Source organism: Rattus norvegicus, chromosome 14 (genome assembly GCF_021556685.1).
Source record: "Rattus norvegicus strain SHRSP/BbbUtx chromosome 14, alternate assembly SHRSP_T2T, whole genome shotgun sequence".
NCBI classification, from domain to species: Eukaryota; Metazoa; Chordata; class Mammalia; order Rodentia; family Muridae; genus Rattus; species Rattus norvegicus.
This window is the reverse complement of record NC_141547.1, coordinates 107644478-107668328: the sequence shown is the minus strand read 5'-3', so window position 1 is coordinate 107668328 and position 23851 is coordinate 107644478. Positions and strand designations below refer to the sequence as shown.

Genomic DNA, 23851 nt, shown 5'->3' with positions numbered 1-23851 from the left:
AGGGGAATACCCGTTTGGTGGAGGGGGTGGGGATGCGGGCTTATGGACTGGAAACCGGGAAAGGGAATACCATTCTAATTAAAAAATTTTTTTAAAAAGCCGGTATATAGACAGAGCATTACCCATACCAAGGTATCTATTTGGACATTAGCTTGTTCTAAGGTAGAAATGCTATGCTTTCAAAGTTACACTCTTAGATTTGCTCAATATTCGCTATAAGAAGTGGCCACATGGTAGAAGGGAAGCAACGTTTCAGTGTTTTAAGATCAAACACAAACGTCATAACAGAAGTGTGATTTATTGCGTAGAGCTTTATATTTAACATTTATTTATAAATTAATTATGCTAAAACCAGCTTCCCAAGTCAATGCCTGTAAAATGTTGTACAAGCGCCCTCGGGTGGTTAAAATAAAGAATTACCAAAAAACATGTTCCATTACGTTGGTGGTATCATCTTCGGAAATTTCTGAAACACCAGCCTGGGATCGAAGAATGGACATGATGTCATTGGACAAATTTTTAAAACCATTTTGCAAACATATATTTGCTAGTTCTTGCCACTTTTCTATGGAGCAAAATAAATCACTCATCACAAGATGTTCGATCACATCTGAAAAAAAAAATCAGTATTACAGAATTTTCTGTTAGCTTTGATAATCCTTCAGAAATAAAGAGACATCAGTGCAATATCGTTACTCTCAAAACAGGCCTGGACCAGTAAGTTTCATGCTATGATAAGTACAGTGCTTAGCCCCAGGTCTTGTAAGTTCTTGAGTGTTAATGTATCAGCTCAACCCTGTAACATGATTCCACGCTCCCCACTCATATCCTTCCATAAGGTAGCTTTGTTGAAGCTGTAAGGCAGGGAGCTCAGAAAGCAGAGTATAGCCCCTTCCTACAGGCACAAAGCACTGCTCGAAACCATCGAGTGCTGAGAACCTTGTGCTTGAGTTTTCGAGATACTTTAAACAGCTTCATAAATGCTTAGTAGTGCCCCAGGGTTTAAGAAACTCCTTTGCAAACCTTAATCCTCTCTTTAACTAGAGAATGCTCTATGTAGTTAGAATCTATAACCAATATTTTCCTAAAAGAAGTGAAATGGTTTGCTTTTAAAGAAGTCTAGGGGGCTAGAGAGATGGTTCAGTGGTTAAGAGCACTGATTGCAATTCCAGAGGTCCTGAGTTCAAATCCCAGCAACTACATGGTGGTTCACAACCACCTGTAATGAGATCTGATGCCCTCTTCTGGTGAGTCTGATGACACTACAGTGTACTTATATATAATAAATAAATAAATCCTTAAAGAAATCTAGTATGATTTACTTTTGGAAGATAACTGGTAGTAACTTTCTTTGGTGTTTATCAATTATTTGCTTATTTGCTTTGTGTATGAGGAGACATATATGATGTTGTAGATATATGGTCACATAAGTATGCAAGAGTGAAATCCTTAAGAACCACCAATCTTCTACTGTGGAGAGAGGCTCTCTCACTGGCATGCAAGCTTGCCATGTGGGCTGCACTGGATGGCCAACAAGCCCCCAGAGGCCCGCCTTCCAGACTCTCCAATGCTGGAGTTACACATGTGTGTGCCCATGCCAGACTTGGTACATATATTCTGGAGGCTGAAGTAGTAACGGGTGCTACTTCCCAACCCCACCAGTCTACAGAGCTAACGTCTAACCTACCACCTGGTTACTTATAATCTTTGTTAAGGAAGACTTCGTTGATTGCTATCCTCACTGCTATTTTATTTTGAGCACAATTGTTATTTTCCTATCAAGTATTTTAGTTACTACTTGTAATGATAAATTCAGGATATGAAATTATCTTCTTCAGTATATTTTCAGGTAATTTACTATTTTTCTTTGACTTCAGACAATTTGAAAACTTATCTGCTTAAGCTTCTATATTAAATTAATGAAAGGTGGAAATGTAAAATTTAATTAGCTCCTCGATATCATTGCAAAGTTACATTAAGAGAAACTATCTCATGAAAATATGCATGTAATGGATTTTGAAATTTAATTATATAAGGTTATGGCTAATTAATACTTAAAATACATATAAAATGATTGCTAACTTATATGGTCACTTACATTAACCTTTTATAAGAGTGTTGCCTCTTGCAATGATTATAGCATTCTCACTGGGCTTAGTAAAGATTTTTCATTCTAACTCCTTCAACAAATATATCCCATTTTCTAGCATGGTAATTTTCATATTTACAAATTTCTGTTAACTCTGAAAAAATTGAGCTAAGTTTAATCATCCTGAACTCCATAAATAACTCATGACTATCGCTTTCACAACAGCACTTGTGGCTCCTTACCTATGGCAATTTTTCTTGCCTTCAAGGAAAATGAAGTTTGTCAGACCTCGAAATCAAGTCAATAATATGCTTTAAGGACATTTAAAACTATGAACTCAATCTGCTGTCCTACTGTGTACTTACCCTGTTTAAACTTTAACCCACCTTTAAGAAAAGAATGTAATCAACTTTGCCTGGACTAACCACTTACTTTTTACATTTGAAGCTAAATGCTTTAATCTTAAACTATGTCTTCTTCTATAAGTGTGTGTATGTGAGTGTGTGTGTGTGTGTGAGAGAGAGAGAGAGAGAGAGAGAGAGCTATTTGTTGAAAACAGCAAACCAGTTGAAAGCAACCTTAAACAAAACAAATAACCCATGAATGTTGGAAGCCATATTTGGAAATAGGTGGACAACTCCTGACTGTAGTCTGGGTGCTGTTCTGGGTCAGCAACATAACTTGCTCCCTTGTAAGCTCTGTGAAAGGTTTCTGTAGAAAAGTGTTTTCATCCCTCTCCCATATCATACTCTCTGTGTTGTTCGACAAATACAGAACAAAGCCCTTTGTCGGGGGCAGACAGGCAACAAGGTCACAACAGTGACAGCTACAGACCAAACTGCAGACAGAGCACAGGGAGAGCAGTGGACAATCCAAAGCTGGACCCACTCTTGGTCTATCTCCTAGCGGACCTTTCACTCCTGAGCACGGTGGGTCCACACTTACCTTTCTCAGCTTTACTGACTTCCTGAAGTAGCTTCATGCCAATTTTTTTCATATCCACAGAAAACAGATGGAGTACAGTAAGCCCAAAAGATAAAAATGGTGGTTTCCCATTCCTTTCTTCAGTAAGACCTCTGATTAAGTCAATCTGGGGGCATGCTGTTATTAGCTGTATCAGGTCATCTGTGGGTCAAATCAGAACAATCTCACTCTCCTGGTGTGTAAGCACCTACATAGACTACCAGTTTGCAGGTATTCTTTCCATACCTCTACATCTCACTTGGATTCCAACCGAAACTCCACAGTACTCTCTTCAACTTTAACCAAAGTAAGACACAAGAAAGGACAACTCGGAACAAGGAGTACCAGGGAACGTATGGTAAACACTCTCCGGGAACAGAGATGCGTTGTGTTGAACAGACAGGGGCTAGCAGTCAGGAACTTGCCACTTCACCTTTGTAGCTGCTTTCACATTTGAAAAGTGCCACAGTTGGAGAGAATTTGTCAAATTTTGTCAAACACTAGGTTGGGTTTTTCTTGTCTGTTTTAAAGTAATAAATCAATGCAGTTGATTTTTAAAAAATTATTTGTGTGTACATATGTGTGGATGTCTGTATGCCTTGTTGCCCACATACAGACCAATTTCCAGAGAGTATAATTTTATCTTTCTTGCTGTGTGTTGCACAGAAAAAAGAATGCAGTCATGATTTCCTTAAAAGTATCAAGTACTCGAAAATTCAAAACTGGAGATTTTGACAAGTAATTAATAGAGTGCCCATGATAATATATGTCTGTAATCCTAGCACTTGGTAAGTTGTAGGAAAGAGAATTGTGAGTTTGAGGCCCTGGGCTATATTGCAAGAGTCTGTTTTTAAGTAATAAAACAATGTAGTTGGGTTTTTTAAAATTGTTTATTTACGTTTGTGCATATATGTGGATGTGTGCTCTGGTACACAAGTGAGACCAGAAGACAAGGGAGAGTTGGTTCTTCGCTTTCACCTAGGGACTGAACTCAGATCATCAGTCGTAGAGGTAAGCCCAATGTGACTATTTTAAGTAGTTAGAAGTTGACGACATACAATCATTTTTTACTCCTTATTTTAGGTGGGGTTGGGGGGAGGCAACTTGTTGCTGGTGACAGCGGAGGTCACTAGAAGTGACCTTGCAAGAGTCTGCTCTTCCAGTCCAGGCCACCACACTTCTTCTTCATCCACTCAGTCATCTTCTCATGCCAACATTTTACCATTTCTTTTTATAGTTTAATGTATTTTAATAGCAAACTTACAGGAACAGCGCAGAAGACAGACAACATTAAAAACATGTACTTGCATGTAGGATAACTCCGTTAGAAAAGTATAGTGAATGGATGGAATCTACTGTATGATAAAATGCTACAAACACCATTTAGTTGCTGTCAATAAGAGGCGGCGCTGGCGTTAGAGAGCGGTGGTGGTGCGGCAAAGGCTGTGAACACATTTTACCATTTTTAACCCCAGAAAAGGAAGTTCATATGTTTAATATGCTCTCTAAACACTAAAGTATCCCAAACTGCAATTATAGTTGTATATTTATAAATTTTACATCATTCCTTCCTTCCTCCCCTCCTCCTCTTCCTCCTCCTCCTCCTCCTCTTCCTCTTCTTCCTCCTTCTCTTCTTCTTGCTTGTTTTCGAGAAAGGATATCTCTGTGCAGCCCTGGTTGTCCTGGAACATACTCTGCAAATCAGCTGGCCTCAAAGTTGGGGACTTACTTGCCTCTGTCTCCTGAGTGCTAGGATTAAAGGTATGTGCCACCACTGCCTGGCTAATTTCCTAAATTTTCAACATAAGATATTCTTTTTAGGCCACAAGAAGTAATTTTCAAAATAAATTCTAGGCCTTTTGTTAACTTTATAAATGTAATTTGCATCTAAAAGTCAATAAGGGGTAATCTAGGTTTTTTTTTTAGCTCTTTTTATGTTTATTTAAAATGTTTTATAACGTTTTTTTTTATTAACATGAGTATTTCTTATATACATTTCGAGTCTTATTCCCTTTCCCTGTTTCCGGGCAAACATCCCCCTCCCCCCTCCCCTTTCTTATTGGTGTTCCCCTCCCCATCCTCCCCCCATTGCCGCCCTCCCCCCAACAATCATGTTCACTGGGGGTTCAGTCTTAGCAGGACCCAGGGCTTCCCCTTCCACTGGTGCTCTTACTAGGATATTCATTGCTACCTATGAGGTCAGAGTTCAGGGTCAGTCCATGTATAGTCTTTAGGTAGTGGCTTAGTCCCTGGAAGCTCTGGTTGCTTAGCATTGTTGTTCATAAGGGGTCTCGAGCCCCTTCAAGCTCTTCTAGTTCTTTCTCTGATTCCTTCAACGGGGGTCCTATTCTCAGTTCAGTGGTTTGCTGCTGGCATTCGCCTCTGTGTCTGCTGTATTCTGGCTGTGTCTCTCAGGAGAGATCAACATCCAGCTCCTGTCGGCCTGCACTTCTTTGCTTCATCCATCTTGTCTAATTGGATGGCTGTATATGTATGGGCCACATGTGGGGCAGGCTCTGAATGGGTGTTCCTTCTGCCTCTGTTCTAATCTTTGCCTCTCTATTCCCTGCCAAGGGTATTCTTGTTCCCCTTTTAAAGAAGGAGTGAAGCATTCACATTTTGATCATCCGTCTTGAGTTTCATTTGTTCTAGGCATCTAGGGTAATTCAAGCATTTGGGCTAATAGCCACTTATCAATGAGTGCATACCATGTATGTCTTTCTGTGATTGGGTTACCTCACTCAGGATGATATTTTCCAGTTCCAACCATTTGCCTACGAATTTCATAAAGTCATTGTTTTTGATAGCTGATTAATATTCCATTGTGTAGATGTACCATATTTTCTGTATTCATTCCTCTGTTGAAGTGCATCTGGGTTCTTTCCAGCTTCTGGCTATTATAAATAAGGCTGCGATGAACATAGTGGAGCACGTGTCTCTTTTATATGTTGGGGCATCTTTTGGGTATATGCCCAGGAGAGGTATAGCTGGATCCTCAGGCAGTTCAATGTCCAATTTTCTGAGGAACCTCCAGACTGATTTCCAGAATGGTTGTACCAGTCTGCAATCCCACCAACAATGGAGGAGTGTTCCTCTTTCTCCACATCCTCGCCAGCATCTGCTGTCACCTGAGTTTTTGATCTTAGCCAATCGCACTGGTGTGAGGTGAAATCTCAGGGTTGTTTTGATTTGCATTTCCCTTATGACTAAAGATGTTGAACATTTCTTTAGGTGTTTCTCAGCCATTCAGCATTCCTCAGCTGTGAATTCTTTGTTTAGCTCTGAACCCCATTTTTTAATAGGGTTATTTGTCTCCCTGCGGTCTAACTTCTTGAGTTCTTTGTATATTTTGGATATAAGGCCTCTATCTGTTGTAGAATTGGTAAAGATCTTTTCCCAATCTGTTGGTTGCTGTTTTGTCCTAACCACAGTGTCCTTTGCCTTACAGAAGCTTTGCAGTTTTATGAGATCCCATTTGTCGATTCTTGATCTTAGAGCATAAGCCATTGGTGTTTTGTTCAGGAAATTTTTTCCAGTGCCCATGTGTTCTAGATGCTTCCCTAGTTTTTCTTCTATTAGTTTGAGTGTGTCTGGTTTGATGTGGAGGTCCTTGATCCACTTGGACTTAAGCTTTGTACAGGGTAATAAGCATGGATCGATCTGCATTCTTCTACATGTTGACCTCCAGTTGAACCAGCACCATTTGCTGAAAATGCTATCTTTTTTCCATTTGATGGTTTTGGGTCCTTTGTCAAAAATCAAGTGACCATAGGTGTGTGGGTTCATTTCTGGGTCTTCAATTCTGTTCCATTGGTCTATCTGTCTGTCTCTGTACCAATACCATGCAGTTTTTATCACTATTGCTCTGTAATACTGCTTGAGTTCAGGGATAGTGATTCCCCCTGAAGTCCTTTTATTGTTGAGGATAGTTTTAGCTATCCTGGGTTTTTTGTTATTCCAGATGAATTTGCAAATTGTTCTGTCTAACTCTTTGAAGAATTGGATTGGTATTTTGATGGGGATTGCATTGAATCTGTAGATCGCTTTTGGTAAAATGGCCATTTTTACTATATTAATCCTGCCAATCCATGAGCCTGGGAGATCTTTCCATCTTCTGAGGTCTTCTTCAATTTCTTTCTTCAGAGTCTTGAAGTTCTTATTGTACAAATCTTTTACTTGCTTGGTTAAAGTCACACCGAGGTACTTTATATTATTTGGGTCTATTATGAAGGGTGTCGTTTCCCTAATTTCTTTCTCGGCTTGTTTCTCTTTTGTGTAGAGGAAGGCTACTGATTTATTTGAGTTAATTTTATACCCAGCCACTTTGCTGAAGTTGTTTATCAGCTTTCGTAGTTCTCTGCTGGAACTTTTGGGATCACTTAAATATACTATCATATCATCTGCAAATAGTGATATTTTGACTTCTTCTTTTCCGATCTGTATCCCCTTGACCTCCTTTTGTTGTCTGATTGCTCTGGCTAGAACTTCAAGAACTATATTGAATAAGTAGGGAGAGAGTGGGCAGCCTTGTCTAGTCCCTGATTTTAGTGGGATTGCTTCAAGTTTCTCTCCATTTAGTTTAATGTTAGCAACTGGTTTGCTGTATATGGCTTTTACTATGTTCAGGTATGGACCTTGAATTCCTATTCTTTCCAGGACTTTTATCATGAAGGGGTGTTGAATTTTGTCAAATGCTTTCTCAGCGTCTAATGAAATGATCATGTGGTTTTGTTCTTTCAGTTTGTTTATATAATGGATCACGTTGATGGTTTTCCGTATATTAAAGCATCCCTGCATGCCTGGGATGAAGCCTACTTGATCATGGTGGATGATTGTTTTGATGTGCTCTTGGATTCGGTTTGCCAGAATTTTATTGGGTATTTTTGTGTCGATATTCATAAGGGAAATTGGTCTGAAGTTCTCTTTCTTTGTTGTGTCTTTGTGTGGTTTAGGTATAAGAGTAATTGTGGCTTCATAGAAGGAATTCGGTAGTGCTCCATCTGTTTCAATTTTGTGGAATAGTTTGGATAGTCTTCTATGAAGGTTTGATAGAATTCTGCACTAAACCCGTCTGGACCTGGGCTCTTTTTGGTTGGGAGACCTTTAATGACTGCTTCTATTTCCTTAGGAGTTATGGAGTTGTTTAACTGGTTTATCTGTTCCTGATTTAACTTCGGTACCTGGTATCTGTCTAGGAAATTGTCCATTTCCTGTAGATTTTCAAGTTTTGTTGAATATAGGCTTTTATAGTAAGATCTGATGATTTTTTGAATTTCCTCTGAATCTGTAGTTATGTCTCCCTTTCATTTCTGATTTTGTTAATTTGGACACACTCTCTGGGTCCTCTCGTTAGTCTGGCTAAGGGTTTATCTTGTTGATTTTCTCAAAGAACCAACTTTTGGTTCTGTTCATTCTTTCTATGGTCATTTTTGTTTCTACTTGGTTGATTTCAGCTCTGAGTTTGATTATTTCCTGCCTTCTACTCCTCCTGGGTGTATTTGCTTCTTTTTGTTCTAGAGCTTTTAGGTGTGCTGTCAAGCTGCTGACATATGCTCTTTCCTGTTTCTTTCTGCAGGCACTCAGCGCTATGAGTTTTCCTCTTAGCACAGCTTTCATTGTGTCCCATAAGTTTGGGTATGTTGTACCTTCATTTTCATTAAATTCTAAAAAGTCTTTAATTTCTTTCTTTATTTCTTCCTTGACCAGGTTATCATTGAGTAGAGCGTTGTTCAATTTCCACGTATATGTGGGCATTCTTCCCTTATTGTTATTGAAGACCAGTTTTAGGCCGTGGTGGTCTGATAGCACGCATGGGATTATTTCTATCTTTCTGTACCTGTTGAGGCCCGTTTTTTGACCAATTATATGGTCAATTTTGGAGAAAGTACCATGAGGAGCTGAGAAGAAGGTATATCCTTTTGCTTTAGGATAGAATGTTCTATAAATATCCGTTAAGTCCATTTGGCTCATGACTTCTCTTAGTCTGTCTACGTCTCTTTTTAATTTCTGTTTCCATGATCTGTCCATTGATGAGAGTTGGGTGTTGAAATCTCCTACTATTATTGTGTGAGGTGCAATGTGTGTTTTGAGTTTTAATAAGGTTTCTTTTACGTATGTAGGTGCCCTTGTATTTGGGGCATAGATATTTAGGATTGAGAGCTCATCTTGGTGGATTTTTCCTTTGATGAATATGAAGTGTCCTTCCTTATCTTTTTTGATGACTTTTAGTTGAAAATTGATTTTATTTGATATTAGAATGGCTACTCCAGCTTGCTTCTTCCGACCATTTGCTTGGAAAGTTGTTTTCCAGCCTTTCACTCTGAGGTAGTGTCTGTCTTTGTCTCTGAGGTGTGTTTCCTGTAGGCAGCAGAATGCAGGGTCCTCGTTGCGTATCCAGTTTGTTAATCTATGTGTTTTTATTGGGGAGTTGAGGCCATTGATGTTGAGAGATATTAAGGAATAGTGATTATTGCTTCCCGTTATATTCATATTTGGATATGAGGTTATGTTTGTGTGCCTTTCTTCTCTTTGTTTTGTTGCCAAGACGATTAGTTTCTTGCTTCTTCTAGGGTATAGCTTGCCTCCTTATGTTGGGCTTTACCATTTATTATCCTTTGTAGTGCTGGATTTGTAGAAAGATATTGTGTAAATTTGGTTTTGTCATGGAATATCTTGGTTTCTCCATCTATGTTAATTGAGAGTTTTGCAGGATACAGTAGCCTGGGCTGGCATTTGTGTTCTCTTAGGGTCCATATGACATCTGTCCAGGATCTTCTGGCTTTCATAGTTTCTGGCGAAAAGTCTGGTGTGATTCTGATAGGTCTGCCTTTATATGTTACTTGACCTTTTTCCCTTACTGCTTTTAATATTCTTTCTTTATTTTGTGCGTTTGGTGTTTTGACAATTATGTGACGGGAGGTGTTTCTTTTCTGGTCCAATCTATTTGGAGTTCTGTAGGCTTCTTGTATGTCTATGGGTATCTCTTTTTTTAGGTTAGGGAAGTTTTCTTCTATGATTTTGTTGAAGATATTTACTGGTCCTTTGAGCTGGGAGTCTTCACTCTCTTCTATGCCTATTATCCTTAGGTTTGATCTTCTCATTGAGTCCTGGATTTCCTGTATGTTTTGGACCAGTAGCTTTTTCTGCTTTACATTATCTTTGACAGTTGAGTCAATGATTTCTATGGAATCTTCTGCTCCTGAGATTCTCTCTTCCATCTCTTGTATTCTGTTGGTGAAGCTCGTATCTACAGCTCCTTGTCTCTTCTTTTGGTTTTCTATATCCAGGGTTGTTTCCATGTGTTCTTTCTTGATTGCTTCTATTTCCATTTTTAATTCCTTCAACTGTTTGATTGTGTTTTCCTGGAATTCTTTCAGGGATTTTTGTGACTCCTCTCTATGGGCTTCTACTTGTTTATTTATGTTTTCCTGGAATTCTTTCAGGGATTTTTGCGATTCCTCTCTGTAGGCTTCTACTTGTTTATTAATGTTTTCCTGTGTTTCTCTAAGGGAGTTCTTCATGTCTTTCTTGAAGTCCTCCAGCATCATGATCAAATATGATTTTAAATCTAGGTCTTGCTTTTCTGGTGTGTTTGGATATTCAGTGTTTGGTTTGGTGGGAGAATTGGGGTTCGATGATACCATGTAGTCATGGTTTCTGTTGCTTGGGTTCCTGCGCTTGCCTCTCGCCATCAGATTATCTCTAGTGTTACTTTGTTCTGCTATTTCTGATAGTGGCTAGACTGTCCTATAAGCCTGTGTGTCAGGAGTGCTGTAGACCTGTTTTCCTGTTTTCTTTCAGCCAGTTATGGGGACAGAGTGTTCTGCTTTTGGGTGTGTAGTTTTTCCTATCTACAGGTCTTCAGCTGTTCCTGTGGGCCTGTGTCTGGAGTTCACCAGGCAGGTCACTTGCAGCAGAAAAGTTGGTCTAACCTGTGGTCATGAGGCTCAAGTTTGCTCGTGGGGTGTTGCTTATGAGCTCTCCTCTGTGGCAGCAGCAACCAGGAAGATCTGCGCCGCCGTTTCCGGGAGCTTCAGTGCACCAGGGTTCCTGATGGCGTTTGGTGTCTTCCTCTGGCATCCGAGATGTGTGCAGAGTGCAGTCTCTTCTGGTTTCCCAGGTGTGTCTGCCTCTCTGAAGGTTTAGCTCTCCCTCCCATGGGATTTGGGTGCAGAGAGCTGTTTATCCGGTAGATCCCTTCAGGTTCTGGCGGTGTCTCAGACGCAGCGGTCCTGCTGCTCTTGGGCCCTCCTCTAAGGGAACCCAGAGGCCTTATACAGTTTCTTCTTGGGCCAGGGATGTGGGCAGGGGTGGGCAGTGTTGGTGGTCTCTTCCGCTCTGCAGCCTTAGGAGTGCCCACCTGACCAGGCGGTGAGGTCTCTCTCCCACGGGGTTTGGGAGCAGAGAGCTGCTGCGGGCTGGGATACCGGGTTTGGGACTCCCCGGTAATCTAGTTTTTACTGAACAAATGTATTGTGTGCCAGGAACTAACAGATAGTAATGCACTGACTTTGCTAATCAGAATTAGTGATATGTTACCATTTTTTTATTACCAGTAAGGAAAGAGTGTTAGAGATGTTAATTTTCTCTGAATTACATATGATATAATGTAAAATGTTCTTCCTGGTGCCAATATTCAAACATTTATTATTATGTGTGCCTGTGCACATACATACATATAAAGAAAAAGAGATTAAGAGAGAGGGAATTCATTAAATAATTTATAAATTATTTAATTTATTCTACATCAATTAAATCAGACTATTAAGAAACAAATAAGAAAATATTTTCTTAGAAAAGTAACAAGTTTATGGCTTAAATCACTCATCTTGAGCTTTAACATCTAAAGTTAACTCCTCTCTCTCTCTCTCTCTCTCTCTCTCTCTCTCTCACTCAATAGCTATTCAAATTTCTCTCCTATAAATTGATTTCTTTGACAATATTACCGGCAGAATTTTCTAATTAGAAATTCCAAATCTGATCCACTCTCCTTGCTTACTATCCAAGCAGAATAGAGCCATATTTTATATCTAAACACTATTATAATTCCTTTACATAGAAAACCAGCATAGAAACTGAATCTGTATCCTTAGTTAATAATACAATATATGATTTACTTCAACAAATTTTAGTAGAGTGATCCCACTATCCCAGGCTTCTCTGCTATTGTATAACTACTGGCAAATGTCCCATTGTGCCTTATCGTCTCTGAGAAAACACACACAGTTTCTGTCTGTAAAGAAGATATAACAAAGTTACATCAGATCCAACAAAATGAGTAGTGCAATAGTGCACATAAGCAGCCAGCTACTGCCCTGACAGTCATGTCAGCTATGATGTTGATATCAATGCACATAATGCACATAAGCAGCCAGCTACTGCCCTGACAGTCATGTCAGCTATGATGTTGGTATCAGTGAATGAAAACATTAACAACTTTGAAATACATACATCTTAAGTAAACATCAATTCACTACTTGAAAATGATCAAATTCAAAAGCCACAAATATCCTTTTTCTTGGGAAATATGGCTTAAAATTGCTATGTTTTGGTCTGGTTTGCAACTTCTCCATTTATTTCTTTTTATTTCTATCTTACTTATTTGTTTGTTTTTTGTAACTTCTTAGACTAAACAAACAGCCTAAAAACGAAGATTGGCTTATGTCTGAGGGGTTTGTCAGGCCAGCAGTTCCATAAGCTCACTCTGGTGGGATTCCTGTTAAGATATCAGGCCATTGAACTAGGGTTAGTCAACTGTATCAGGCCATTGAACTAGGGTCAGTCAACAGTTCTCTCAAATAACATCCTATTACAGGCTAGGTATCCAAAATTCTGAAATGAGAATTACTAATACTTCATTTGTAACAGTATACTATATATATGTACTCTGTATGTATTATTGTATATAAAAATTTAGTTATTTTTAAAAATTCTTTATGTAGTGTGGTCTATCATATAAGGTAAGTTTGTCTTTAATACTACATATTTCTAGTAATAGCCACATATTAAATGTTTCCTTTGAGAAAATACATGTGTAGCATGAAATTCAATTAACTCTATCTTATTTTCATGAAAATTTACAAAGGAACTCTCCTACTGGTATGTCTAGAAGTATTCTGTAAGCTAAGTTTCAGACATTACCAACTCCTATGTCAGAGTTAAATTACTTACCAGTGTTAATGTCCTTGGACTGTTGTATATGTTCCATAGCCTCATGAAACTGACCCTGTCTACACAGGCAAAGAATAGCTTTCTTGTGTAGCCCACATTCATTGTAGACAATCTGAGCTAACGCCAAGCATTTGGACTTGTGGTATGGGTGCTGCTCTCCATAAGCACAAATAGCGTCGCCAACCTTCTCAGAAAATGTCAGCCTGTAGCAAGCACATCATTACAGCACACGTCAGAAAACTGTTGATGAGTGGCTGAGACTGAAATATCTGAAAATTCAAGGCTGTAAATAGATTATAAATAATCTATAAAATTGTAAATCAATAAGCAATTGATAATGTGGTAGAGATTTGAGATTGGCAAAACCAAAAACAATTCTCCTTTGGGGAAATAATTTTGGGAAAATTGAGATCAAATGTCTTAATGTCTATAAGCAAGATTTAAACTCTCCTGCAAAGACTGACAGAATTCAAATTGCCAGGTAAGCAAGGTCCACATGCAACTGGGGATCTCAGTGTTCTCATAAATTACCTAGAGTCTGTCTAGATTCTGCAGAATGTGCTAATTTTTTAGATGTTGGCAAAAGCTAGTGGGAACAATCTCAGCTCATAATTAGATCTTGCAAACACTCACACTAAAAGGAATCACATCTCTCTGTAGAGGGAGGTTCCGATACTTTAATTTAACCAGGTATTTGTGTTTATTGACACTGAAGGTCCTCATCCCCACCTAGTTTTTGATCTATCAATAAAGTTGCCAGTAGCCAATGGCTGAGCGTGGGGCGGGACACTGAGAGGTGAGCAGGTAGGACACAGAGAATCAGGGACTGGGAGAGAGAAGGGGCCGCAGTAGTAGAGGAAACAGGCCAACCAGCAATGTGAGATTCTGGGTAAGTGGCCACTGGTCACTTCCCCAGCTGGGCTTGGGGTAGCAGGGGAAGAGTGCCCAGTCATTAAGTTAGCCAAGGCATTTTAAGAGTAACTGGCATGTATGCATGCGTGCTACGTGCGTGTGTGCGTTTTCTATTCTTGGATCTAAGATAGCCCCTGGGTGGCTGCGCACATGTGACCACAAAGCAGTGTAGAAAAAACCTCCCGCTACACCTCACCTTTGTTTTTCTTTAGTTTTCTTGTGTGCTCCCTCCACCCCAAGCACCCAGCTCTAAGTATGATAGCACCTATTAGTTTAAATTTGTTATAGATAGTAAGAAGCAAAATTGTGGGGGGAGGGGGGTGGAGGGATACAGCTATCCACTAGGAGAAACTAAGGAAACAGGCCTATCCAAGAGTTGAACTGAATCACCTCATTGGGTACAATATTCAAATGTACCTGTTAATACTCAACAGCAGTGATCCAACCATCTGTGCCACTCAGAAATTTTCAGCATAAGCCAAAAGAGTATTTGGGCATGATCAGAAAAATCATTAGTGCTTATATGGAAATTGTGCTTTAGTTATATTTTTAATTAATGGCTGCAAAATATCAGGGTTCACATAATAGTGGTGTTTCTATATGTCTAAGAAAATGCTGCTAACATTAAAATGAAATTCTGATACCTCTACAGATTGTCTCAGAATTGGACATGCAGTAAATATGGACTCTGTTTATTGGGGTAAAAAGTGGAGGGGTTCAAAATCAGAATTGTTCTTTATAAACCAACCAAGCTAGTAGACATGAAAGGCTGGGCCCTTCCCTCAAGGTAGAGCAGTTCCAAGCACTGTTTGTCTGGGAAATGTGGCTAAGGCTTTGTCATTTCTTCCTTGGCTCTTGCCCTTCCCTGTGTGGTTGCACTCAGATTACTAGGAAGCCCATGTGACACACACACATATACTCCACATCCCCATTTCAGCCTCGGGTTCTAGTTAGGTGAGTCCTACATACACTAGCACCAGTCTGCCAGTCTGTAGGAGACTTGGATTCAAGAAGCAGCCAGCTGCTGACTTAAATGCTCCTCAATATAACTATGGGAGTGTTCCTCCTCCACACATATTGCCTCCTAGGTTATAACACATGTGCCACAGCCTGTCTAGAATCAGGTTTCTTGCCTTTTCTCTACCAAGAGGTGTGCTATTGACCAATCCTTCTGTGTCCATGTCACTCAGCTTACATCTTCTCCTAGCTTGCCATATTTTATTTTGTGAACTTCGGTTAATTGATTCTTTAGTCTGCGCTTTCTGTGACTGAGCCTTCTTGGATACTTTCTAATTAATTTCAACACGGAACTGAAGTATATCTTAAAATACAGTATTTATAACAAACCATTAGCTGAATTTACTATCATAAGCCTCATAAGCCTATAATCCCAGCATATAAGAGACTGAGGCAGAGGCATTAGACCTTGAGGTCTGCCTAGTCCACAATGAGAAACTCTAGCTCACAGACGACAACTAAGTCAGAGGAAAACAACCATATCAACTACAGGTTGAGGTTAAGTTAGCAGCTTAATTTTGCTTACTTTGCCTGGGTAACCCAGTGGGTAACTAAATCAAGTCGTTCCTCAGATAATCCACATTTGATTCCCTCCAAGGTTAGGTCAACATTAATAGCACGTTTGAAAGCTTGACTGGTATTAAATATAGCCTCAAAAAACAAGAGTAATGGGAGAGGCTTTCCTCTAACTTTTCCAATGGCTACAAAAAGAAAAAAAAAAAGAGAAGTTTGAGTAAAATACATTAAGAATAAGTTTGCCTTTTGTATTTCATATTATTCTTTTGATTTCTTTACATTTTCCAAACCTTTAACAATAGATACAGAATAAATTCTACATTTTTTATAATAGTATCGCTGTGTAGGCTACATAAAGATGGAGGCAGACTATGGTGATTTGTCTGCAAGCCAAAGGATGCCGAAAACTGCTGAGAGCCAGCAGAAACTCAGACATCTCCTAGTTAATAGAAGGCAGTGCATGCTTGTAATCTAGACACCTATCAGTACTCTAGAGGAGAACCTACTGTGGTGGTTTGAACATGCTTGGCCATAGGAAATGATACTATTAGGAAGTGTGGCCTTGTTGGAGGACATATGTCACTGTGGGGGTGGACTTCAGAGGTCTCCACCTATGCTAAGGCTCAACCCACTGTGGAACAGAGCTTCCTTCTAGCTGCCTGAGGATGCCATTTTTTCCTGGCTGCCTTCAGATCAAGATGCAGAACTCTCGGCTCCTTCTCCAGCTATGATGATACCTGCTATGATGATAATGAACTAAATCTCTGAAATTGTAAGCCAACCCTGATTAAATAGTTGCTTTCATAAGAGTTGCCTTGGTCATGATGTCTCTTCATAGCAATGCAAGTTCTTTTTTTTTTTTTTCTTTTTTTTTCCGGAGCTGGGGACAGAACCCAGGGCCTTGCGCTTGCTAGGCAAGCGCTCTACCACTGAGCTAAATCCCCAACCCCAGCAATGCAAGTTCTAACTAAGACATAAGTTGGTACCTAGGACTCCAGTATGTATGTGATATAGCCTTGACCGTGTTTTTGTTTAGAGGAATGTAGCTTTTGAAACTTTGGATTTGGAAAGCCATGGAATGCTTAAGTGGGACTTAAAGACCCATACTAGTAGGAATATGAAAAACGTTGGGGCTGAGGGTGAATTTTACTCTGGAGATCATTCTTATGAAGCTTTGGGTGAAGAATGTTGCTGCTTTTTGCCCTTGTCTGAACTCTATGCCAGAAGCTAAGGTAAAGAGATTTCAATTAACTGCATTGACAAAGTCTCAAAAAAGCCCAGCATAGACTTTGTCCTCTGGTTTTCTCTCAGGAAGAGCATTTTGATCAAGCATAGCAAGCTTAGAAAGGGGAAAATACAAAATGTATGGCTGAAAGAGTAAAGGAGCACCAAGAAGTAGAATGAAGCTAAATCCTGTGTTAAAGGAGATGAACAGATTATTAGAGTAGTGACCTTAGAGTAATCCCACACAGCTAAACTTATGCAGTGAAGGTGTTGGAAAACAGAAAGTTGGTGAAAATGTAATAGAACAAGGGGTCCACATTACAGCCCCAGCAAGCAGAGGAACCATGCGGCTCTGAGTTTAGAGTCTAGAATAAATGAAATTACTGTAACCATTGATGCTGGTTAGCTGGAGCTAAGAAATTAGCAGTGATTAAGAAGAGACCAGCAGGGGCTGGAGAGATGGCTTAGTGGTTAAGAGCACTGACTGCTCTTCCAGAGGACCTGAGTTCAAATCCCAGCAACCACATGGTGGCTCACAACCATCTGTAATGGAATCTGATGCCCTCTTCTGGCGCATCTGAAGACAGCTACAGTGTACTCATCTATAATAAATAAATAAATCTTAAAAAAAAAAAAAAGAAAAGAGAAGAAGAAGAGACCAGCATCACTGAGGTGAAATCTTCTGGGAAGTGTTTTCTGAGAGCACAAAGAAGCTGTATCCAGAGATAGCCAAGGTTGTACCTTGTGCTGCAGCTAGGCTTGGCATAATGTGAGAGTCACCCAAGTGCTACTGGTTTTGAAGACATGAAAGAGTCACAAAGAGCAGCTGAGCCTTGGAATGGTGAGAGGCCAGGAAAAGCCATAAGGAAAGCATGGTAAAGCCTCAGTTGCAGTTCAGCCCAGGAATGAAGGGATCATTCAAGAAGTTGAGGCTCGGTATAATGAAAAGAGCCTATGAGAGGCTATTGGTGAAACCTAGATGCAGTGGAAGATCCCAGCATGTTGGAGATGCCAGTACCATGAGATGACCACCAAGAACAGCAGCAGCAGTGGAGTCAACCAGAGCCTAGAGTGCTACAGGGGGCAGAGTTGGAGAAGGAACCCAAGCCCTTTGGAGGAGCCCAGAAAATTATGTGTGGATTCCCGACATTGGAACAGAAAGCTGTAAAGTTGAAGTTGCTTTGGATACTCCAAGATTTTAGAGATGTCAAAGTTGTGGGATACCTGCTGAGAAAAGCTGCTAAGAGGGTGTGCAGCCAGCCCAAGAGAACAAAGATCGTTGCTGCTGAATGCCAGACCTGCTAATAGGAGTCAACAAGGATGAAAGGAATTGTTTATCTGAAGAGTGCTTTGACGCTGGACATGGAGATGAGGAGTTTGGAGTTCAGGAGTTTGGCCAGCTGGTTTTGAGTATTGCTTTAGTACAGTATTTCCTCACTATGACATTGTGGAATGGCAATGCCATGATATGTTGGAACTATGTGATCTGCTTTTCGCTTTTGATTTTATAGGGGACTACAATTAAAAGATTGCATGAATCTCAGAGGAGACTTTGAACTTACGGTTTTTGAAGTTGGACTAAATGTATTTTGCATTATGCTATGACTAAGTACAGCTCTCATAGACTCATGTGTTTGAACAAGCCTCTGAGGGGTGGGGCTAGGGACTGGAATGTGGTGGTTTGAATATGCTTGGCCCATAGGGAGTGGTACTGTTGGAGGAAGTGTGCCACTGGGGGGGTGAGCTTCGGAGGTCTCCTCCTATGCTCAGGCTCCAACCACTGGCTGCCTTTAGATCAAGAAGCAGAACTCTAGCTCCTTCTCCAGCACCTTGCCTGCTTGCATGTTTCCTGCTACGATGATAATGGACTAAGATCTCTGAAACTGGAAGCAAGCCCCAATTAAATGTTTGCCTTTGTAAGAGTTGCCTTGGTCATGATGTCTCTTCTTAGCAATAGAAACCCTAACTAAGACACCTACTATAGCTATTTCCATAAGCCAATATAATTTCTAATTGTATTACAAATACTTATACATATACATACAAATAAGTGTAGCTTTCACCCTCATCAAAGAAGCTTCATTTTACAGAGGATGGAGACTACTACAGAGATGCACAACTGGTCAAAATGCAGAGGAAAAAGAGACTGTGGGGTGCTCAACCGCAGATGATACATCTACAATGTAACCCTTAAGGCTCAGAAAAATTACAGAGGAGGATGCAGAAAACCATAATAGCCAGAGGACCAGGATATTGTCTTATAGACGTTACAGGAAAGCTGCATCCATGGACTATGAAAGTACAGCGGACCAATCACTGTTGAGAGAGAAAGAATCACTTTCCCCCTGGGATGAGCTAGCTCTTTGCTAGGTTATCTAATCCCAAGTATATGAGCAACACTAAATTGATTCAGTGTGTGTGTGTGTGTGTGTGTGTGTGTGTGTGTGTGTGTGTGTGTGTGTGTGTGCCTGTGCATATAACAATAATAACTTAAAAAACTAGGTCATGAATTTGAGAGAAAGTGGGGAGGAGTTGAAGAAGGGAGAAGGTGGAGTGGAAATGATGTAAATATTTCCTGTATTCATGTTTAAAATTCTTTAAAAATTTTAAAAGTTAAGAAGCCATCTGAAGCACTATTTCTTGAATCAACACAGGGTAAAATGCAGCTGGAGAGATGGCTCAGTGGTTAAGAGCACTGACTGCTCTTCCAAAGGTCCTGAGGTCAATTCCCAGCAACCACATGATGGCTCACAACCACCAGTAATGGGGTCTGATGCCCTCTTCTGGTGTGTCTGAAGACAGCAACAGTTTACTCATATACAAAAAAATAAATTAATTAATAAAAAACCAAATCTTTAAAAAAGAAAAACCAAAAACACAGGGTAAAGATAGAATCTGTGATTCTCTTGCCTTCGCTTCCTTAGTAGCTAAAATTATAAGCATGCGCCATTACAACCAGCACTATCTGTTTTTATTCTGGTCAGATACTGTTTTATTACTGCAAGTTTATAATATGATTTTAAATTAGTATGTGTTATATCTCCCACTTCTTCTTGTCTCAATATTGATGTGGGTATTTGAAGGTTTATGCTTGTGTAAAAATTTCAGGATTCTTTAAAATTTTCTATGAAAATACTATTGAATTATAAGGAATGTTGAATCTTAATATTGCTTTTATTCTTGGTATCTCAACAATATTTATTCTTCTAGTCCTCGAGTAGAAAAAAAACCTTTCTTCTTTTTAAAAAATTTATTCTTTAATCTTTTTTTACAGTCAAGACTCCCGGTCTACCCTCTGACCGTTCCACATCCCACACCTCCTCTATATCCACCCCACCCCTGACCCCTCTCCAAGAGGATATTCCCACCACCACCACACCTCCCCACTCCCTGGGGCCCCACTCTCTTTAGGGTTAGGTGCATCTTCTCCGAGTCCAGCCCCCGCAGTCTTCTGCTGTATATGTGTTGGGGGCCTCCTATCAGCTAGTGTATGCTACCTGGTTGGTAGCTCGGTGTCTGAGAGATCCTGGGGGTCCAGGTTAGTTGAGATTGCTGGTCTTCCTATAGGGTTGCCCCTAATATCTTCCTATTTATTTGTGTCTTCCTCAATTATTTATTTTCAGCACTCAATATGTCCAATGACAGATGAATGAATAAATTAAATATTTCTTTTCCGCCACCCCCTACATACACAAGTACAGACTCCATATAAAGGAATTTAGAAACCAACAACCCCATAAAGGGCTCCATGCTTTTGGGTGGCCTGGGATGGACTCCCCTCCACTCATCTAGAGTTGGCAGCATAGACAAAGAATAGATTAACTGGCTCACAGATCCTCCAGAGCCTGACTGGGACACATCCGGGGAGTAGGTCAGCTGGAAGGAGGCTGTGCAGGAGGATCACTTCTGCAAATATTCTACTGTGTTACTTACTTATGGCTTCCTTCTCCAGCTATCTTCCAGTCCCATATCCCCTGATAGTGAGACCCTGGACTCCAAATAATAATAATAATAATAATAATAATAATAATAATAATGATGATGATGATGATGATAATAATAATAATATGCCACCACCTGCCTGTTCTAATTATAGAAAAAAACTTACATATGGTAACTGAGAGCAAATTAGTGGTTGCATGGAGTCTAAGAGGGAGCCTGTAGATGGTGGTAGGCATGAGGAGTGGAAAGAGAAGAACTGCCAATGGGCATGAGGGAGCTTGTGGTGATGATGTCATGGGTCTGTCTATATGATAATGTGAGTGGCATGTACACATGTCAATCTTAGCAAATTATGTACTTTATACGTAGTGTTTGGGCTGGGGGTGTATCTTCCTGGTAGAATAGTTGCCTAGTATGTATGAAACCTCCGTATTTCACACTCAGTCTCATACCTCCAAAATGTATAATTTATTTTATGATGCCAATCTACCAAAAAAAGCTTTTAAAAAAAGCATATGGAACATGCTTGACCAAAAAATTAATATTATAAAATCTTGGTGTTGACTATATAAATACTATGTTTCCTCATGCTTTCCCATATATGAAATATTTCATAATTTAACTTAGAATAATCAGAAGAAACCCATAATATTATAACTAAGGAGCCAACAGATAATAAAGATGGGGCAATGAAAGGCTAGCCTCTCAGAATATGATTTTCCTTCTATCAAGGAAAAAAAGTATAATTTGCATATATTTTTTTCAGAAATATTTGCTTACCCTTAAATTTATTCATTGTACCAGCATTTTGAAGAATTCTTTTTGGACTGTTTGCTGCAAAACAAGCTGCCTTTTCATATTCACCAAGGGAGATTAATTCATGGAACCTACAACCATAGCATTTTAAAACATATTACAATGATACACAAAACCCAATATTAGAAATTAAGTATAATGATATACTGAAAAAACAAATAGTAATCTAGTAAGTTATAACCAAATTTATTCATTTAGTACCATGTTCAGTGTTTCTCTAGAATTCTAGGGGTTTTTGTGACCTGCTTGTCTCAGGGTTAAATTCTTACCCTCTGAGGAACTTAGAACATGGCCCTGAACTCTGTACCCACAAGCCTTATACAGAAAACAGAAAGTGAGTTCACAATGAGCTGGTGCTTCTCTTCTCACAGATCATCAAGAAAGGGCTTTCTACTTAGAAACTGGACCTAGGAGAAATAACCCAACACACATGCAGCCCAGCTGCAGAACCAAGAGGTATTCCTGATATTCAGAAGCCAATGCTGGTCTGTCTGGTAGCAAGTCCCCATCAACACAAGCAGAGATAATACTTCACATAAGCCTCAACCAGAGGTTCATGTAAGCCTCCTTCACATAGCAAAGCTCCCAAATTAGTCCTTAGGAAAAGAGGAATCACAGAGTGCCTCAAATGAATGTTGAATAAAGTGGGGGGAAAACGCAAAGTAACATTGAGCAAAATGAATAAGACTTCAAATCCCAACAAAGGTTTTCCTATCAAGTGAAAACTGGTAGCTGGAATCTGAGGGAGAAATGGCTTGGTTTGTGAAGTGTTTGCCACTCACACATGAGGACTTGAGTTCATATACACACCACAAACATACACCCTGGCACAGCATAGAGCTTCTCATCCCAATGCTGACAAGGCAGAAGATCCTTCAGGGTTCAATGAAGGTTGGCAACCTGACCTCCAGAACCTGTGTAAAGGTGGGCACAGAGAGCTGACTGCACTAAGTTATCCTTGAACCCGACTTGAGTGTGCATGCATGTACTCACATTAAATATGTGAATTAAATAGTAAGTAAGTAAGTAAATAATAAATAAGATGGAGAAACAATTAGAGAAGGAAACTTAACCCTGACTTCTGGTCTGCACACTCATATGCACCCAGTCCCCTGTGCATGCATAAACAAACACACACACACACACACAAAATATTAAAAGCTATACTAAAATTGGGCTGGAGATGGTTTAATGGTTAAAAACACATCCTACTCTTGCAGAGAACCCATGTTTGGCTATTGGCTGGCTCATAGCCACCTGTAACTCTAGTTCTGGGGGCTCTGACTTCTCTGGCATCTGTGGGCACCAAGATTCATGTACACAAATAAATGTATGTACATACTTAAAAATAATAAACATTGGGGTGGGGGCTGGAGAGATGGCTTAGCAGTTAAGAACACCACGTGCAGCTCACACTTGTCTGTATCTTTAGTTCCAGGACTCCTGATAGCTTCCCATAGACATACACACAGGCAAAACACCAACGACCATAAAAACAGTAATAATAATATTTTAAAATGATACTGTGGGCTGGAGAGATGGCTCAGCAGTTAAGAGCACTGACTGCTCTTACAGAGGTCCTGAGTTCAATTCCCAGCAACCACATAGTGGCTCACAGCTATCTGTAATGGGGATACAATGCTGTCTTCTGGTATGTATGAAGACAGTGACAGTGTACTCACATACATGAAATAAATAAATAAATCTTTTTTAAAAAGATACTAAATTTTAAAAATCCTGCTAGACTCAGGAAAATATATTGTGTAAGAAAACAAAACAGTCTTTAGTACTTTAAATTATCTGTATCAAGTTCTTTGTACCACAACAACAAACAAATCAACCAATGAAAACTGTTTAAGGTTTGAGAGCATAGGTATTACCTATGCTGATCGCAGGACATCCTGGCAGCCTATAAGTTCACTTTGAAGGCAAATGCTCTAGAATATTCTACATCTATCTCAGACAATACATGTCGAGCATGCACGAGTGTGCTCATTGCTCTCTGCTCTTGACTATGCGTGTAATACCACCAGCGGCTTCAAGTTCCTGGTCTCTACAGTGGTGGTCTGGAATCCGGAATTATGCAAGAATTCTTTCCAGTGGTACTTGAACCGCTATTCCCACTACCCTCATAGAAAAAATAAAGTGTAATTAAAAATAAAAAATATAGTAACAAGTAACTTAATTATGTCAGAATAAAAA

At 39.7% G+C, this 23851-nt stretch overlaps 1 protein-coding gene across 4 annotated transcripts in view; it reads right to left on the bottom strand.

Moving 5' to 3' along the window:
- Positions 1–282: 282 nt before the first annotated feature.
- Clhc1 (clathrin heavy chain linker domain containing 1) overlaps positions 283–23851 on the bottom strand; it is a 40836-nt gene continuing 17267 nt past the window's right edge. For 3 of the 4 annotated variants that reach the window (XM_087582692.1, XM_087582693.1, XM_087582695.1), the window contains exons 8-12: positions 21614–21720; positions 15678–15852; positions 13223–13425; positions 3035–3214; positions 283–610 (exon numbers count right to left, since the gene is read on the bottom strand). In XM_087582692.1, coding sequence (XP_087438818.1) covers positions 417–610; positions 3035–3214; positions 13223–13425; positions 15678–15852; positions 21614–21720 — 859 coding nt within the window. In that variant the 3' untranslated portion in view covers positions 283–416. The remainder of the gene's footprint in view (positions 611–3034; positions 3215–13222; positions 13426–15677; positions 15853–21613; positions 21721–23851) is intronic. The other variant, NM_001013877.1, reaches the window with a different exon arrangement.